Raw genomic sequence first — 19,905 nt, 5'->3', positions numbered from 1 at the left:
GTGATGACATGCTTTTTAATATTGACTTTACCTCTGGTTATCTCACTGTTGGAAGAAAGCTGGACAGAGAGATGCAGGATTCTTATATCGTGAGGGTGAATGCGAATGATTCAGCGTGGAGCGTGAGTACAGATGTCACTATAATCCTTTTAGACGTCAATGATAACACACCAATGTTTTCTGAGTACTTTTACACTACTGTCCTTCCTGCAACAGAAGAGACAGAGGTGTTTGTTTTGCAGGTGTTTGCCACAGATGCAGACTTTGGACACAATTGTGAGATTCTTTATGTTATTGAGGCTCCAAATGAAGATTTCTGGGTAAATTCCTCCACAGGTGAAATCTTTACAAAGCAGCCACTGTCATTACATACCTCTGCTTTTGAAACGTATCAGTTTACAGTTACTGCTTTTGACTGTGGCAGTGTTCCTTTAAATAGTACTGCTACTGTCACAGTCAGACTGGAACCATACAATCAGCACCCACCGATGTTTCTGCCTCTACAGACTGTCGTTGCTGTCCCCTATCACCTGGCTGTGGGAACTGAGGTGGTCCAGATCACAGCAATAGATCTGGATGTTAACAACAGTGCTAGCATTGAATACAGTGTGTATGGAGGTAATGCATCTGATTTCTTTTGGATTCAGGCTGACAGTGGAATAGTCATCTTATACCAGACTTTAGCAGAGAGTCAAAATCAGTTCCTCACTTTGTTCGTCTTGGCCAAAGATCAGGGCTTCCCCCCTTTAACATCACAAACTGAAATCACATTTGAAATCAGTGGGAGGAATCAGTTTTCTCCCAGCTTTAGTAATCCAGATGTTACCTTTTCTGTCCCTGAGGACTTACCTGTAGGATCAGTCATTGGGAAAATTCAGGCAGAAGATAAGGATGATGGTCCCAATGGTGCAGTCACATACTCCATTACTCCAGAAAACCATTATTTACCATTGTCTGTTGGAAAAGTGTCTGGGCTGCTGACTCTGATCAGAGAACTTGACTTTGAAAAAAAAGGTGTTTATCATCTTCAGATCAAAGCCACAGACAAAGGCTGGGTCTCTAAAACTGCCATGTTAAATGTAACACTGGTAGTCATGGATGTAAACGACAACCTACCAGTCTTTTCGTCTTTTGAGTACACAACATCTCTGCATGAAAACTCAGACATTGGAACAACGGTCCTACAAGTGACGGCTGCTGATATCGACTCAGGCCTAAATGCACAAATATTCTACTCTCTCATTGCTGGGCATGTGGATAAATTTGCCATTGATTCAAAAAATGGCACCATCACCACTTTGGATGTCTTCGATTACGAGCAAGATCAGATATTTGATTTAACCGTCAAGGCCTCAAACACTGGTGGACATGCTTTGTTTAGTTTGGCACATGTCGTCATCAAAATCTTAGACATCAATGAGTTCACACCTACATTCAGAAAAATGGAATTTAACTTTTTGGTTTTTAAAAATGTGCCTGTTGGAACTGTGATTGGACAAGTAACAGCTACAGATTATGACCAAGGATCTGCAGGTCAGGTGTTTTATTTGATGTTTGGCCAGAACAAAAATATGGGATTTGAAATGAACACGATTTCTGGAGAAATATACACAACCAGCAGTTTGAGGAAACATGGAAACAGTCATGTTGTTTTAAAGGTTCTGGCAAAGAACTCTGGTGTTATTACTGGCATGGACGTAGATGAGACTTTGGTCCACGTCAGTGTCATCGACACAAATGATGCACCCGTGTTCAGCTCCGCTCGCTATGAGGCAAATGTTACAGAGGACAGTGCAGTTGGGACATCAGTGATAACCGTGAGTGCTCTGGATCAGGACTCCATCTTGGACTGGAACCGTTTCTTCTTCAAAATTGAAAATGGAAACACAAACACCTCCTTCTCCATTGAACCATCTAATGGTGTTATTAGTGTGAACTCCCCACTTGACAGAGAACTCTGGCCAGTTTATAATCTGACTGTTACAGCCACCGATAACGGCTCTCCACCAGCCACAGGGAACACCAATGTCATTGTGACTGTGGGTGATGTGAATGACAATGCACCCCAGCTCATATCAGATGAAGCTCAGGTAAAAGAGAATCAGCCTGAAGGAACCACAGTCGCCAGATTGAATGCTTCTGATGCTGACTTACCACCAAACCAGGGTCCCTTTACCTTCTGGTTAGTGAATGCATCAGCTGCTAGTGCTTTTACACTCACTCCTGATGGACTTCTACTCACCACACGGACTATTGATCGGGAACAGTTCTCTACATATCAAGTCCTGGTAGCCGTTAGGGATGCAGGATTTCCATTGCCGTTATCATCAACAACAACCTTCCATATTAGGGTTATGGATGAAAATGATAACCCATCAGTGCCAAGAAACATCTTCATTGAGGTTAAATATTTTGGCAGTTCTTTCCAAGGCGGCATGATAGGAAATGTCCACCCTGAGGATCCGGATGGGTCTGATACATTCAGCTGTGCCATCAAAAGTGGACCAATGAATATGTTCACAGTTCCTAATGGCACCTGTGAACTGTGGTCATCCCCTTTTCAAGGTGAGGCCACATTCAACATCACAATCGAGGCCACAGACCAGCTTCACTTCCCGGTAAACAACAGTGTCTATGTAAACTACAAAGGCTTCACAAATGCATCCATAGACAGCTGCATTTTATTCTATGTGTCATCAACCTCAATGGAAGATTTTTTGTCTCATAAATATTTGAGGTTTGTGAAAGCTTTGGACAGTCTCTTTAACCTACAGGCGTCTAAGACTCATGTGTTCGGGATCAAGCGCGTCAGCAGTGAAATCCTCCTGTTGGCTGCCATCAAAAATTACAACGGTCAGTTTCTCAGCAAAGAGGTAGCTAGTGGCATTTCTGCTGGACATAAGAAACTACTGGAAACTCAGAGCAATGTGACCATCTCCCACATCACCAGTGATCCCTGTCTCACCAACCCGTGTCAAAACAGAGCATCCTGCAACAAAAACATCTACATCAGCCAGGAGGTGGCTGTGCTGGAAAGCGTAGCCGTCATCTTTGTGTCACCGCAGAAAGAGATTTTTAATTGCACCTGTCTGGTCGGATTCACAGGGTCGCTCTGCGAAGACGACATTGACGAATGTGAGGTGAATCCCTGTGAAAATAAAGGCATATGTGTGAACACAGAAGGAAGTTTCTACTGTCACTGTCAGAGCGGCTTTTCAGGCCCCATCTGCTCTGCTGATGTGGATGAATGCCTGAAGGTGAAGTGCCAAAATGGAGGAACCTGTATTCCCTCACAGGGTGGATATCACTGTCACTGTGTGCCTGGATTTGAAGGTAGAACTTGACATGTAAAGAAAAAAATATGTGCAACCAGAATATATTTAAAACCTGTTTTTTTATGTTCCAGGAGAAATGTGTGAGGAGCTTGTGGACCACTGTAAGATGACCCCCTGTGTTCAAGGCACCTGCATCAATTCGCAGACAGGATTCACCTGTAGCTGTCCATTCGGTGAGATAAAGCAAAAAAAAAAAAAATCAAAATATTAAGCATCATGCTGTGTGTGTAGTTACTGCCAACTGAAGCCTGAGCCAGTGAGCACCTGAACTCACAGCAGTTATTTAACCTCAGCCTGGATGCTAACTGACTACATGCTACATGTAGCCTTAGACATAATTAGTGAGCTTTAGATGTGGTCAAACAGTCAAAAACAGGAAGTCAGTTTTCTCTTCCCAGTCTTTGTATGGATTAAACACAGACATTTTACATAGTAAACTAGAGGCAAGTAGGTAGGCTTGGATGATGTGTATGTAGTAATATAATCTACTTTCTTATACATATAGATTAATGTACGATAAAACCTTCCATCCATCATCATTCCAATTTTCTGACGCTTATCTGTGTCGGGTTGTGGTGGGTAGCAACCTTATCAGCCCAGACATCCTTCTCCTCAGCCACCTTCATTACATCCTGCAGGGCATATTCTCCCAAAGATATAGCCTTACTAACCATAATGAGGTAATTAACAAGAACAGCTGATGATGAGGTATTCTCTCAGTTTCTGTTGTAAGCTTAGCAAACTAGACTCTGGCTCTAAGAACATTTACAGACAGGAGGATGGTAGCTAATTATCGTCTCATTAAACTTCACCAAAAACTCTTATATCTGAAACATTTATCTAAATACATGTGCTTGAAGTTACATGTAAAGAGATTTATTTATCAGAATATTTTAACTCTGCCCATCTTTACTTCAGGAGTCAGTGGAGCCCACTGCGAGGAGCACAGTTACGGCTTTGAAGAGCTGTCCTACATGGAGTTTCCCCCACTGGATCGTAGGACTAATTTAATCTCCATCGAGTTTGCGACAGTTCAGAGGAACTCCCTTCTCCTCTACAATCCTGGAGGACCATCCAACCGGGAGTTCTTTGTTCTGGAGATACTGGATGGAGCCGTGCATCTCTCCTATGACCTGGGCTCAGGACCGGTGAGGCTGCAGACGCACAAAGAAGTGGCAGATGGATATTTTCACAGTGTCACTGCGAGGAGGATTGGAAATGTGAGTCAAGAATTCAAACAGCATGTTTTAATGGGAAAGTGAATCTCAACAGTGTCTGTGTGTTTGCATTTTACAGATGGGTTCTTTGCATGTGGACAACTGCACGGACATTGAGAACAACCGGTTTTGTTTTTCAGAGAGTGATGGCAGTTTCTCAGAAAGGTGAAATAAGATTTAACACACAGTCTTTTCTGTTTTTTTTTTTTTATTTAAAGGTAGGGTAGGAGATTTTGAAATCTCAGTGAGAGTCACACGCCCCTTTCTCTCTGAGCTCACCCCGAAGCCACGCCTCCCAATCACGCACAGAGCAGGAAGAGAGTGACAACCAGCCAATACTCCGGGGCAGGGTCGTCCTGGAGGATTGGCTGATGTTTTTAGCATTTTATAGCTTCCACAGATGATTAATATTCTTCGTTTTAATGCGAAACTGCCAAACTAATCAGTTGCTATCGGATTGTAAAGAGAAGTCACACTAATTTACAAAAAGTGCATCGGAATGAAATCTCCTACCCTACCTTAACCTCAAATCTCACATGTTCTCTCTCTCTCTCTCTGTCTTTATATCCAATCAGGACCCTCGATGTTGGCAACAGTAATCTGACACTTGGAGGCCTGAGGACAGTAGAGCTTATTTTACTGCATCCTGCGCAGATAAAAACACACGACTTTGTTGGATGCATTCGAAACATTCAGGTAAATGGCATCCTGCTGAGACCCTCAATGGCCCTTGCAACATATAACATCTTTGATAGGTAGGTAGGCTTATTTACTTTAAAACCTATAAACAAAATATCATCTTATATTTAAAGTATATAAAGGTGGACACGTGTATCTGTTTGTTATTTTGCATTTTATGAAGGTGTCCTCGCACAGCAGCGTCACCATGTCACAGCTCTCCATGCCTGAATGGGGGCCTGTGTCATGACCTTTGGTCTGACTACCTGTGTGAGTGCAAAAGCCCTTTTACTGGAAGAAACTGTACCAAAGGTAAAACAAAAATACACTGAGGCTAGTGATTGTTTTATTTTTATTTAAAAACAATAAGATTTTTTTTCCCTTTTCGAACAGAAATGTCAGAGGAGCTTGCACTGCGATTTAATGGGAGCGACTACATTGAATATATTATAAAGGAGAAATTCAAGAGAGACTTCCTGCTGAAAGATCTGGAGGATAATGAGAAGGATGAAGACAACAGAAAACATACAGCGATCGACATCAAGTTCAAAACCAACGATGATGGAGTGTTGATGTTTGTTCTTGGACAGACCGGACACATCATGCTGAAGGTAGGTATGATTTAGATATGAACTCGTCATGTATTTACATTTCATGTATAAGATGTGTTTTCCTCTGTTTTTTAATACATTCAGATAAAAGACAGAAAGCCTGTGTATGTATCTAAAGACACACAGTCAGGACACGTGTCAGAGTTCACTGTGGACCTTCCTGTTGGTGATGGGCTCTGGCACGTCCTCTCGTTGTCCAACAATGGTCGGAATATGTTCCTCTTTGTGGATGGTAAACCGGTGCTGAACAGCTCTGAGCGAACCATGGAACTGACTCCCACTGGTGTGGAAAAGATCATTCTGGGTGCAGCTCCAACAGGAGAGCCAAAGCTCCAACAATCAGGTAAATATATACAGCTCTTATATAGGTTATGGTGCAGCTCCTCTTTCTAAGGAACTAGAAAGTTAAGTTTGTCAATTACCATCAAGCCCGTAGCACTTCTCAGAGGAAGCTATTCTACAGTTTTTTTTTATGTTCCAGCTGTGGTAATATGCATGATGTTCTAAAATGCTGTGCTAGTTAGTGTGGTTGGAATAACACCTAGCAAGCACCCCTTTAATTATGCAGAACTTAAAGCAATTTAATGCAATTTAAACAGAAGAGTCATGCGAAAATTCAAACTATAACCACTATAGCTGGCTTTAAATGTGGTATTTAATGATGGATGTTTATTGGCATTGACTCAAATTTTGAAGTGGCCATTTTAGGACATGCCATTTTTAGCATTTAAACATCATTTCTCAAACCTGTTCATGCACGGGATGCACTGCCCTTTGACACTGTCTCCATTCTTCTCCTTGTCAGGGTTCAATGGATGTGTGCAGTATTTCAATGTGACCGGTTACACTCTGCCTGTCAGCGGCAACACTGTAATGGTGGACATCAGGCCGAGTGCAACGCTGGCTCAGCCCAGCTGTGGCTCTCCAGATGTTTGCCTTCCCTCGCCCTGCTCTGAGGATGACCCTGCCAGGAGGCCCTGTCTCTCACAGTGTAAAGATCCTTGGACATGCGCCTCCTGCATCTGTTTACATAATGTCTCTGAGCATGTTTGTGACATCTGCATCTCCACAACAGACAGACATGATCTGTGCTCTGAAAAGCAAGGCCGTGTTCCTCTGTGGCTCATAGCTGTGGTTCTCCCTCTAATCTCTATCCTGGTGATCATAGGAATGTGTGGTGGTGTGTACAGAGCGAGGAGGCAAGGTGCAAAGTGTCGAAGTGAGAACTGTCCACAGAAAACAGAGCCTGGGACAGACAACATGGCTTTTTGTTTTGATGATAACACGGGGCTCACAGATGCTGTTTCTTCAAACAAAAGGAACAGACAGGACTCCATGAGTGTCGACCAGCAGAGGTCTGCTGTGGAGTTTTACTGTGATGGCAGCCTGTCTAATATGCAGCCGAAGAGCGAGCTGGAGTATTATGAAATCGGCAGTGTTTGTAGTGCGTTTCACTCAGACAACACCTCAGTGAAGCTCAGCTGGCACAAGCATTATTACAGCAGTAAGTGTGTGAAAGCCGATCCTAAACAGTGGGGCGACCTCAGGGTGCTGTTTGCAGGACTGAAGAAAGAAAGGCCCAGTGAAGAAAACAGCCACTCAAACCCTCTGAATGCAGATTTCCTAAACAAGCCGTTATTGACTGAGCTTGGCACTGAGCAGCCACAGCTGCCTTCTTACATGAGGTTTTTACAGCCAGAGCTCTTGGAGCCAATCCAATGTCTCACATTTGAAGAAATTAGCAAACTGAAAGCTCCCCTAGAGAAAACCACCCGACATCAAACCCCTTTGAAGTCCCCCTCACTGATGGATGTGTCATCTGAGAGTGAAACAGACAGCACTTTTACCTGCTCAGAGCCGCCTGAGTGTCCCATTATTAATAGCAGGAAATATTTACATGACTATTCATCGTCGTCAGCATGCAACTCAATGCAGCCAGGCAGCCTGCCTGTCAGCTCATTCATACAGCACCCCTGCTCCTGTGCTGCAGGTCAGGTTAAAGCTGGGAGTGCGCGTTCCAGCTTGTTTGAGCAATGGGAACACATTCACATGCACTTCCCTTTCAGCAGCTACGCACCTGTGTTTGAGGATATTGCTTGTCTACCAATAGAATCCAGTCAGATCTATGACGTACAAAGTGACATAGAGGAAATTATTTGATCACTTCCACATCATATATGTAATGATGTAATGCATATTTTGACTCTTCTCATGGTTAGATGTGGTCACTTCATCGCTGGATATCTCTTACTACACTTACACACTAAAGTTAAGTTGACATCTTCAGTAATAGATATGTTTATAGCACAGCATATCACATGTGGGATGTCTCTTTACCTGAATCGAACTGAATCTTGAAAAACTGAAACTGTAGTGTGAACAAGATAATAACACTAAACCCTGGCTTCCTTTCAGATGCAACACTGACAGTAAGTACCTGAGCTTACTGTGACAGAATAACATGTTAAACTAGCCATAATAGACCTTTTCTGTTTGCTGACTGTCTGAAGTCCAGAGTATTGAAATAAATAAAACACTTTCCTGCTACTGTGTGACATCTCTGTGCTCCTTGATGCTCAGAATTGGATTACCACCTAAGCTATTGCAAGTTAATGTCTAAGCACAAACACACAAGGGATTTTAAGCAAATAACTCTAATTATTATAAACAAAGCTTGATTTAAGGTAATCAGTGCAGAATATTAAAACAAATAAAGTGTTACTTCCCTTCCAGACACAACCACCTTCCACCACCCCAGATGTGCCCATTTTATAATTAAGTACCAACATCTAACATAGACAAATGGTTTGGCTCCACCTAGTGGTCAAATCTATGGTTACAGTCACAGTCTGTTAATTCCTATGGGTTTTTTTACATGTATACATTTTTCATTAAGGTTAAGACAGCATGAGTAACTTCAGAAAACGCTCTAAAAAGACATTATACTTGTTTTATGTCATACAATTTTATTCTAAATAAGTGTTACCAACCTCTTACATGCATACATATAAATAGAGACATGCTTATGAATGATTGTACATGTGTGCTGTTATTCTCAGTGTCTTTGTGGCTTTATTTTACAGTGAGTTGGTGGAAATTAAAAATGCATGGAGGAATGAAGGATGAGTTTTCACTAGAACAGGACCAGGACTGAACACAGCAGGTTTATATTATACACACAGTTTTATCCTACATGTCCTTTGAGTAAAGAAATCATTATTTTTTTATTATAAAAATATGTAAATATATTTCAAAAATAAATACAATGACTACAAGAAAAAAAATAGGACAACAATTTGTTGAGCTACTCTCAATTATATGTTTCACTGTGCTTCATTGGTCTAGGAGAAGAGTAATAAGGGTTAATCAGGGATTCTTGATCATGCATGTGCATCTCTAAGATGAATTTATGGCCATTCTGTGTGAAGTAAAACACTACTTACTGTTTGGTTTGTTAATTACAGCACCTACTTTTCTGTTTTTTAATCTCCTCATGAAAGCATTCCTAATCTCTTTAGTCTTTAAACAGTATATGACTGGATTCACAGCAGAAGGTATGAGGCTGTATATCATGGTGATAATGACACGAGCAAGGAGGCTGAAGTTAAATCCCACATTGTTGGCAAGATACACAAAGCACCTCGGCACATAATAGAGGCAGGCGATAAAGATCTGAGGGGCGCAGGTGGACAGAGCTTTGTAGCGCCGGTCAGTGTGGGACATTTTCAGGACAGCTATGATGATGGAGAAGTAAGAAAAAATGATGAACGTTAAAGGAAACAACAGAGTCAGCATTGCATTACCAAAGGCAATACTTTGAACATATGAAACCTGATCACCACATCCCAGCCGGGTTATTGATATGTAATCACAATAACACTGTGCGATGACATTCTGGTCACAATAAGGCAAAGATAAAGCAGGAAACAAAATCCCCAACACACGTATAAATGTCAAAATCCAGCATAGGCTGCAGGCAATAGAAACAGCTTTGTTTGTGAATATGAGAGCATATCTGAGTGGGAGCCATATGGCGACGAAGCGATCCAAAGCCATGATCAGCAAAATAAAGGACTGAATGGCTCCCAGTGAGTGGACAAAGTACATCTGTGCAAAGCAAGCTCCAAATGAAGACACTGTGTCATCCCACCAGTACCTGGCAATGATTTTTGGAAGCGCCACAAAGCCGAAGGCCATGTCTGTCAGAGCGAGGCTGAAAAAGATGATGTACATTGGTTTGTGAAGAGTCCGTTCAAACAGGATGACAATTAGAACAAAGGTGTTCCCGAGCACGATGGCAAGAAAAACCAGGAGGAGAAGCACAGACACCGGTCCATAATACACAGAGGGCAGTCCAGGGAAGCCAGTGATGATGAAGTCCTTTATATTTGTAACATTACTGTTTTTCATCATTGCACACAGTTAAGCAAAAATAAAAAATACCCTAAAACTACAAACAGTGATGGATTAACTTTCAATACTGACATCCACAAAAAGACACAGACCTGCCAGTGTTTCCTATCACAGCGTTATCACAGCACCATCATCACCTGTCTTACCTGCTCAGCTCTAACAGACTGTCAGGGTCTTGATGAGACTTTATATGATAAAGGTTTCCAGTCTCGTCTAATGACGTGTGTGCAGATGAAAACTCAGGAGGAGCTGACCCCCAGGAGCACTCTGAACTTTACCTACTGTATACATTAAGAAGTGACAAGCTCTCGGGACTCTGCTGTTTGTGCGTTCAACACTTCATATGAAAGTAGATGGAATCAACATCTTATGTGACAAAGTGTGTCTGCATCCTGACCATTATGATGTCACCGTGAAGATGACTGTTGATATTTCACATACAAACTATCATCACTTGATGACGCGAGGTCACAATAACGTTTGATATGTGTAGACTGTATGTTGTCTTCTGAGTATTATATAAATATACAATAAAATAAATTAGAAGCTCAGGAGGTTCTGTCATTTGATAAAAAGTTCATTAAAAGGTGTATTTAAGCATGTATGCCATGTTTAGTAAGGCACTTTCTATCAACAATGAACTTATTGCATGATAACATAAAGTGTTATTTAACTGTTCTTTTGTGCATGTATTAAGAATCTGTTGAATTTCTTTTAAATACTTTTCTGCTGGATATACAAACATTCTATATTCTCCTGTAAAATTTATGAACCTGTGTGAATTCAGTGGGTCTTTAATGTATGCAAAATGCACTTGGTTATAATATATATATACCGTATATACATCCTTTACTCATTCAGTGGAGGTGTGAGCTCCTTTCCCACTGACCCAAGTCTCTGAGCATCAATCACAGATTCAGGAGGCACAAATAAACCACAGTATGGTCGATTCAGAAGCTGCAGTTTAGCTTTATTTTACCTGAAGAGGAGGGACTCCTTAGAACAATATAACATTGAATTAACAATATGCAGACAGAGACAAAGAAAAAGAAAAGTCATGACTGTGTCTATGCTGCTCTGCAGTCTAGGTCACATAAGATTTATATCTGCAGTTGAAAGGGCTTTTAATTGTGCATTTGTGAGAGAGGCAGAACAAGTTTCAGTCATATTACTTTATAATTTGTCATGTTGTTTTTCATATAAGATTGTGTCACCTTTAACAAAGTCCTGTTTGAATGCACATTTGCTGCTACTGTACAATAGTATGCTTCCAGCACAGACAAGTTTTAACATGTGTGGAAACAATTCTGATTTTCTTAATAAATCTGCTTAAAGAGCTCCAGCTGCACAGCGGCTGACTCCCAGCTTCCCTGTGCTCCACACTATTATTTAAAAAAATAAAACATTGTCATGTTTTATTGTGGTTTTGTGGCGATATCAGTTTAGCTGACAGAAATCTCTTCTTCAGGCATTCTTTGATGTCCTTTGTTTTTAGACAGTATATTATTGGGTTCACAGCAGCTGGTATAAGACTGTACAGCATCACAATGACAATTTTGACCGGAAGACTGAAAGTAAATCCTGTGATGTTTGCAAGGTACACAAAGACCCTGGGCATGTAAAAGAGAAAGGTGATGAGCAGCTGAGGCGCGCATGTGGACAGAGCCTTTATGCGGCCTTCAGAGAGAGACATTTTCATCACAGCAACAATGATTGCAAAGTATGAGAAGATGATAAACACCAGAGGCCCCATCAGAGTGAACATGGCCATACCAAACGCAAGGATCTCCACATCGTATGAACTCCCACAGGCCAGCTTTGATATGCTTATATGATCACAGAAGCACTGTATGATGATGTTTGCATTGCAAAAAGGTAGAGTTAGAGCATGCAGAACTGAAGCTACCATCCACGATGATGGCACGAACCAGGAAATGCCACAAAGTGCAGAGACTGTGGAGTTAGTCACAAAGGATGCGTACCGCAGCGGAGCACAGATAGCAATAAACCGATCCAGAGCCATCACCATCAGAATGAAAGAATGAGACGCTCCTAAAAAATGAACAAAGTACATCTGCACAAAGCAGCCATAGAATGAAATGATGCTGTCATCGAACCAGTATTTGGATATAATCTTTGGCAGAGTAGTCGTCCCAAACAATAAATCATTTAATGCCAGGTGGCAGAAGATGAGATAAGAAGGTTTGTGAAGACATTGTTCACGTGAAACAAACACTAAGATAAAAATATTTCCTACAGCTATTGCCAGGTAGACCAAAAAAAGCAGAGCAGACACGGGTCCGTAATACTGTGGCTCAAGTCCAGGAAATCCCAGGATGAAGAAATGCGTTATCGTTGTTGTATTATTGTACGACATCATCCCTGGAAAGAAAATAAAGTTCTGTTAGAAATGCTCACAATAATCACTACTTACTACACTAATCTGACAACAGTGCAAACACAAGCAAACACACCATCAGACACAGCAGCATGTTGGACACCTAACTGGCAGCGGGGCCACATAATATACTGTGTCAGACAGCAGGCATCCCTTAAGGAGCACCCCACCACTCCTACTGAGAGCCACTGTCAACATCAGCCGTTCACGTGGTACTCAACTAAGAACTGATTCTGTTGCTCAGATAAAAAATGGACCAAAGGCCTAATATGATATTGTATTACATGACTTTTCTGATTAGACTGTAGAAAAAAATGACATATCAAATCCTAAATCTGGACTGTTTTTAAAAGTTATATTTCTGTTGTAATCACAAAAACCACATAATGAAAGAACAAGTCGCTCCCCCATGTTGAAAGAATGAGTGGCGTCAAATATGCAGCTTAAGTATGTTTTGAAACAATAAAGAGTTGCCTCTTTTAGCTTTTAGTGGTTACAACCCAGATGTGTTTACATGTTATGTATTTTAAATTAATTAATCAAATATAAGAGTTATTAAGTCACTGTTTTATCCATGTTTTTGTGACAGTTGGTGGATAGATTTTTTTTCAGAGTATTTTATTTGTAAACCCTCACAAGACACTGCCAGATGACAGAATGTTTCCAACAATAATCCAGCTGGAGGTGAGTTTGTCTCAGCAACACAACTATAGGCTACTTAGCGGCCTGTGTTGGTGCTAGCGGGTTAGCATGCTAACGCCATAACATAACTTCAATCGATGTCTTTGCAAAATAAATTATAGATATCGTTGACATAACCTTATAACTGGTATTTCTCCATATGCCATAGATAAGGTTAGATAATTCTCTGTGTTTTATTTTTAAACAAACAACCTTAAACCACTCCTTTAAATGTAAAAGAGATGAGCTGCTGGAGTAGCTAACAGCAGCTTGTTTACGTCTGTCAGCAGCACCGCTACATCTCTAACTGGACCTCAGGTGTGTTCCGGTTTCCTCCAGCCTGCAGGCAGCTGTTTGTCGGGGTTAGAGGTTAGAGTAGTTCCTGTGCTGTAGAAGGAAGCAGAAGAATAAAACTACCACTGCAGATTTGATATAACTCGGGTGAGTGTTTGTAATGCTAACGTTAGCTAAACTACCGGCCTGCTAGCATGACACAGCAGTTTGTAGCAACTCCTTTAGAGGAAAAAAAAGACATAATGCTGTATTTAGCGTTATATTGTGTTTTATTCTGTTTGTCCTGGGCCTGTGGAAGCCTTTTAAGAACAAAACATAACTGGAGTGGGAAAATGTTAATTCAGCAGATGCTCATATGAACAGTATTAAATCTGTTTTTATTATGTATGTTTTATTGAATCTGTTTGGAGGTTTTTATTTAATATTACATTCTGTTTTTTAGTCATTGTATGACAGACATGAAGAAAGAAACCTTTGGACACACCATGAGGAGATGCGAATCGGATAACCAGCAGCAGATGAGCTCCAGGTTGTCATGTCTCACAGATAAGTGCTGAAATTCTGTCACTCTCTGTTTAGATTTAAAAATATGTCAAATCAGATGATAAGGTACTTTAACAAAGCCCCAGCCTTTTTTTTTTAATTTACACCATCGACTTGACAAATGTGGTGGCACGGTAGTGCAGTGGTTAGCACACACACACTGTCGCCTCACACTCACAGCGTGTGAGAGAGAGAATCAAGATTCTGACTGGGGTCTTTCTGTGTGGAGTTTGCACGGTCTCCCTGTGTCTGTGTGGGCGTGGGCACATCGTAGGTGTGAGTGTGAATGGTTGTCTGTCTGTATGTTGCCCTTCGATGGACTAGTGACCTGTCCAGGGTGTACCCCGCCTCTCACCCGTAGATAGCTGGGATAGGCTCCAGACCCTAGTGACCCTGCACTGCAGGACAAGGCGGGTTCAGTTAATGGATGGATGGATGGATGGACAAATGTTCGTTTAAATAACCCACAAATAAGAATACATTCTCTCTTCTTTCTCAGTGAAGCTCCACATTGACTCATATTTTTAAAACTCAAATTTCTGTTCATGAAATCCTCAGGACAACATCATATGATGCTAATATGATTGAACCCTTAAAAAACATTTTAGAACAGCAACTCTGTCAAATCTTATTGTAGTCAAACATGTGTTTCTCATTACTACAGCCTTTCAAAACATGGCATAGGTAAAGATAGGTCAAAAAAGGTTAAACTGCAACATTATGTCCATGGAATCACATAATGATTTATTTTAACATACCATATGTACTGTATGTATAAAAAATCGACTATGAACTGTTTTCGACTAGGATAAAACATACTGCCCACAATGACATGAAAATCAACCCCTGCAGTTGAGTAAAAACAAGATTTTTTGTGTTATCTAGAGTCCCATATAATACAAATAGTGTACTGTACAGTGATTTTATTCCCATACCACTTTTGATGTTTTGCAAGTACAGAATCTGTAAAGGAATTGTAGCACACACCTGTACTGCACACAAATAAGAAGTATAGTTCTAAAACTTCTAACCTACTCACCCACCCACACACTGAGGTTATGATGTTTTCTTGTTATTAGATTGAAAGTTTTACTTCTATTCCAATCCTGCTTGTTTTCAGCTTCTTCATCAAGGTCTTCTTGATATCCTGTGTCTTAAAACAGTATATGACTGGATTGAGAGCAGAAGGCAGAAGACTGTACAACAGTATTAACATAATGCGAATGTCTAAACTGAAAGAAAATCCAATGGTGTAAGCCAGATAGACAAAACACCTGGGCAGGTAAAAGAGACATGTGATGAATATTTGTGGAGTACACGTCGATAAGGTTTTTTTGCGGCCGGTTACGTTGGACATTTTTAGAATAACAACAATGATGGAAATGTAGGTAAATATAATGAATGCAAGAGGAAGCAAAAGGCAAAACATGGCCACACACAGGGAGGTCAGTTCAACTATTTTAACGTCTTCTCCACATGCCTGACTTGATATAGAAATAAGGTCGCAGTAGCACTGAGCAATGACGTTGGATTTACAGTAAGGTAAAGTAAGAACACGGAGGACGACAGCCACCATCAGAGGCAGAGGAATGAACCAGGCGAAGCCACACAGCACAGATATGATGTTGTTTGTGATCAGAGCCGGATAGCGCAGTGGAACGCATATCGCAATAAATCGATCCAGAGCCATCACCATCAAGATGAAAGACATTGCAGACCCTAAATAATGAACAAAGAACATCTGTGCTATACAGCCATTAAATGGTATAACGCTGTCACCAAACCAGTATTTTGCTATGATCTTAGGCAGAGTCACAGTGCCGAATGTTAAGTCGTTAAGTGCCAGGTGACAAAAGACCAAGTACGTAGGTTTCTGCAGGGACCTTTCATAGAGGACAAACACTAAAATGAAAATATTTCCTATTGCAATACACATGTAGACCAAAAAAAGCAAAGCTGAGACATATCCATAATACTGTGGTGAAAGTCCAGGGAATCCAAGGATGATGAAGCTTTTCATCCTTGTAAGATTAGCAGTCATCATTTCAGTTATTATACGTCTTTCAGAACAGAGACATATGAAGGACCTTTGAGGTATTACAAATATAAAACACTAGTCAGAGAGAATACACAACCAGTAAACTGCAGAGCTGACCGGTGAGATAGTTAAAATGAGTCCTTGTATCTGAAACTGTTAATAACCCCGCGCAAAATAACTAGTGGGACTGTGATGCTCTGCTCGCAGTGTTTAAATTTGCACACAGCAGTTGTGTGACTTCATCACAGTTTTTGGACGGCGGGTCGTTTTTTTTGTCTGATCTGATGTATCCTCAGAGGATCATAACGTGAATCAACAAGCTTGTTTTGTTTGACGGATTATGTCACCCTTAAACACTTCTTTCTCTTCTTAAGATTGATTATCTATGGCCTTGAAAATGCCTCCTATATGTATCTTCCCCATAAGCTGTGTTATTTTATGTAGATCTACGCTGCACGGAGAGCATCCTTTTCTTTATTTATTCCCATATTGTTCATTGTTGTTTTCTCAGTAGTTTTTCCTCCACATTATTTATTCTATCTACATAGTTTATTGGTATTGGGTTGTGTTAGATTGAACATGTGGCTTTTTAAAAACACTTATTATAATCATAGTTCAGAGTTCAGGGTGCTCTGCAAACCCATGAATTATGGTGTTCTTCCAAGAACTCATAGCACCATCTTAGCCAGGTGTATTAAAAGGTATTTTTCAACTTTTATAAAAGTACTTTTAAGTTGCCTTAATTTGTCAATATTTAGTATGTCTCATTTCCATTATTTTTATTAGCAAGGTGGGCAGTCTAAACCTGAATATGGCAAGTTGTTCACGGAGAACGCCAACAAACATTTACCCCAATCCTCTTATGATAGTCATCTTGTAGATGAGTATATACACATTTATTGTTTGTTGAACGTGGAACTAAATAAAACTCTGCATATTCGGTTGGAGTTTACTTTCTTCCTTTTGTTGTAATTTACTTTACTTTTTACTTCTTTTACTGCATACTGTCATTCAGGCAGTATGTTATTTTATAGAAAGTGGTAGTAATAAATGTTCCTAAAATGGAAAGTTAAACCATTTCTTTATCAGAGGGCAATATTTATTTGATTGGCGGTTCAGAGTTCAGAGTAAAAGGAATGATTTTGAGGAAAGAATACGAGCGCATCATTTAGACTCATAATGACATCATGACGTAAACGGGAAATCTGCAGGAGACATTGCCAAATCTAAGATAAAATAAAGGCCAACATTAGCATGTGTGCTACATATATAACATGTTTTCCTATATTGTTTTTGTATTTAAAATAAGTAGTTGATCTTAGATTGCAGCCCTCCAATAGACTGGCAGACCTACCCCACTAGGCCATTGACAGCTGAGATACACTCCAGCCTCCCTGTAAAGCTGGATCCATACTCCGCGAGACAAAGACATTTTCCCCCCCTGCAGACGTTACGCCCACAAAATGACGTCATTTTTTGTCTCTGACCGCCCGCTGATCCGCACTCCTGTGCACAGGGTCCGGGCCGAACTTTGTCTTTCAAGGCTGTGCGGCAACCATGCTGTGATTGGTCGGAATTTATTGTGGGCGTGATGAAAGTGGAGAAGCGCAAGAGCCAGGTATATAGGTAGGTGTATAAACAGCGCTGATTCAACAGATTTAGATAAGACCATACTGGTTTTGCATGATGAGCAATAAAAGAAAGAAAGAAAGGCAAGTCAGGGTGATTTGTCACCAATAACTCCAGACAGCCATTCACACATACCAGATGGTGACTGTTACCATTCTATATACTCCTACATACCCGGGCATAATAGGCTCGTTAACAATGTCTGTATATCTTTGCTATTGTTACTTTTAATGTCGCATCTTCACAGCTCATCACCGGACAGTTTGAAGTATCGCAGGCACATTGGAACACAGTAGATGTGCAAATGTGGTCATAAAGGCACAAACACTGAATCTTTGCTGTTGTTACTTTTAATGTCGCATTTTCACAACTAATCGCCGGACATCTCACGCTGTTGCAGGCCCCCTCTCTGTATAATGCCCTCTTGCCATGGCACAAGTCCTTGTGGTGTGTAAAAAAACTCAGTAAAGTCTTTCCTTATAGTTTAGTGGGCGGGCCGTATGAGGAGTTCTGCACACACGCGTCTCGCGGAGTATGGTACCTCAGTGCGGAAAAGACCTTTTTTTTGTATCTCTTACCACCCGTGGAGTGCGTTCTCCGCTCTTTGTCTCGCGGAGTATGGAACAGCCTTAACCCTGTGGTAGAGGACAAAGCAGGTCACATGCCTTTTTTCTGTGACTTGCAACAGCAATCACTGACATCATTGTAATAATCACAGACAAGGTACTGTTTTTAGTAAAATAAACATTACGTGGCTCTCTTTTATTCAGTAGATTTCTATTACAATTCCTCTTGTCATAGTTAAATTAGGGCATATAGTATTTTGAAGAAGACAAAACCTCTGAATAATAATGTTTAATCAGTTACTAATAACTGAAACCTGTTCTTTTTGTGAAATGGTTCCTCTGTGGAATTGCTTCAACAGGCTTTCTCTCATATCTTTAGCTCTCAGGCAGTATATAAGAGGATTGATCATGGGGGGTACGAGGCTATACAGCATGATAATCACTATTCGTGCACTTGCACTAAATGTAATGTTAACATTGCTGGCTAAATATACAAAACATCTAGGTAGATAATAGAGTGAGATTATTATCAGCTGAGTACTACATGTGGACAGAGTTTTTAGGCGTCCCTGTGAATTTGCTATCTTACTCACTGCTATTATTATAGAAATATAGGAGAACATAATAAAAGCCAGAGGTCCCAGCAGAGTAATCATTGCTAAAGCAAAGGCAGGAATGCTATAAGGTGCTCTGTCCGTGCATGCCAACATTGTTATAGCAATATGATCACAATAACAGTGGTTGATTATGTTAGAAGCACAGTAAGGGAGAGGGTACGCCCGGATGACCATCATTAAAGGTCCTGCCTTGGCTGTGATCCATGCTGTAACACTGAGCATGTGGATAGTGGAGTTTTTAAGAATACTCGGATATCTCAGAGGATGGCAGACAGCCAGATACCTATCAAGAGCCATCAGGAAGAGGATATATGAGTTCACTGTGCCAAGATAGTGAACAAAGTACATCTGCACAAAGCAGGCAGTGAATGAAATGGTTCCTGCCTGAAACCAATACTTACTGATGATCTTGGGTAAAGTGAGTGTGCTGAAGAGAATGTCACAGACACTCAGATGTAGAATGATATAATACATTGGCTTACGGAGGCAGTGGTTATTTGCAAATAGATAAAGAACTGTAGAATTTGCTATAAAAGTTAACAAATACACAATGAACAATGCAGCTGAGGTGAGACCATAGTACTCTGGATGAAGCCCAGGGAAACCAGCAAGGATGAATTCAGTCACAGTGCTGTGATTTCCCTCCGACATGATGGAGCAGAAATGTCCTCAAAGCACTGGAAGCATATAAACACATGTACATGAGCCCAAATACAAATATACAAACACCGATGATTGCACAGATATCCTAGTATAACTATGTCTGATAATTTGATAAATCAACATTAATGTTCTTGAAGCCTTATCGACACACCTATAATAATAATCCCAAACCTTTCTCAGACAATGTGACAGCAACTCTGCTGAATCGCCTGCTGCTACACT

At 40.7% G+C, this 19,905-nt stretch overlaps 3 protein-coding genes across 3 annotated transcripts; all 3 read right to left on the bottom strand.

Moving 5' to 3' along the window:
- Positions 1-11,662: 11,662 nt before the first annotated feature.
- LOC114445159 (olfactory receptor 52E8-like) lies at positions 11,663-12,634 on the bottom strand. Its single transcript, XM_028420119.1, has one exon. It carries the CDS (start codon positions 12,632-12,634, stop codon positions 11,663-11,665), a length of 972 nt encoding a protein of 323 aa, XP_028275920.1.
- Positions 12,635-15,245: 2,611 nt separating this feature from the next.
- LOC114445158 (olfactory receptor 52E8-like) lies at positions 15,246-16,214 on the bottom strand. The gene has a single exon (XM_028420118.1). The coding sequence runs from the start codon at positions 16,212-16,214 to the stop codon at positions 15,246-15,248; it is 969 nt and encodes a 322-aa protein (XP_028275919.1).
- Positions 16,215-18,696: 2,482 nt separating this feature from the next.
- On the bottom strand, positions 18,697-19,671 carry LOC114445157 (olfactory receptor 2AT4-like). The gene has a single exon (XM_028420117.1). It carries the CDS (start codon positions 19,669-19,671, stop codon positions 18,697-18,699), a length of 975 nt encoding a protein of 324 aa, XP_028275918.1.
- Positions 19,672-19,905: the final 234 nt, after the last annotated feature.

The sequence above is a fragment of the Parambassis ranga genome, chromosome 13 (genome assembly GCF_900634625.1).
Source record: "Parambassis ranga chromosome 13, fParRan2.1, whole genome shotgun sequence".
NCBI classification, from domain to species: domain Eukaryota; kingdom Metazoa; phylum Chordata; class Actinopteri; family Ambassidae; genus Parambassis; species Parambassis ranga.
The sequence above is the reverse complement of the archived record's forward strand: the minus strand, read 5'-3'. Positions and strand labels throughout refer to the sequence as shown.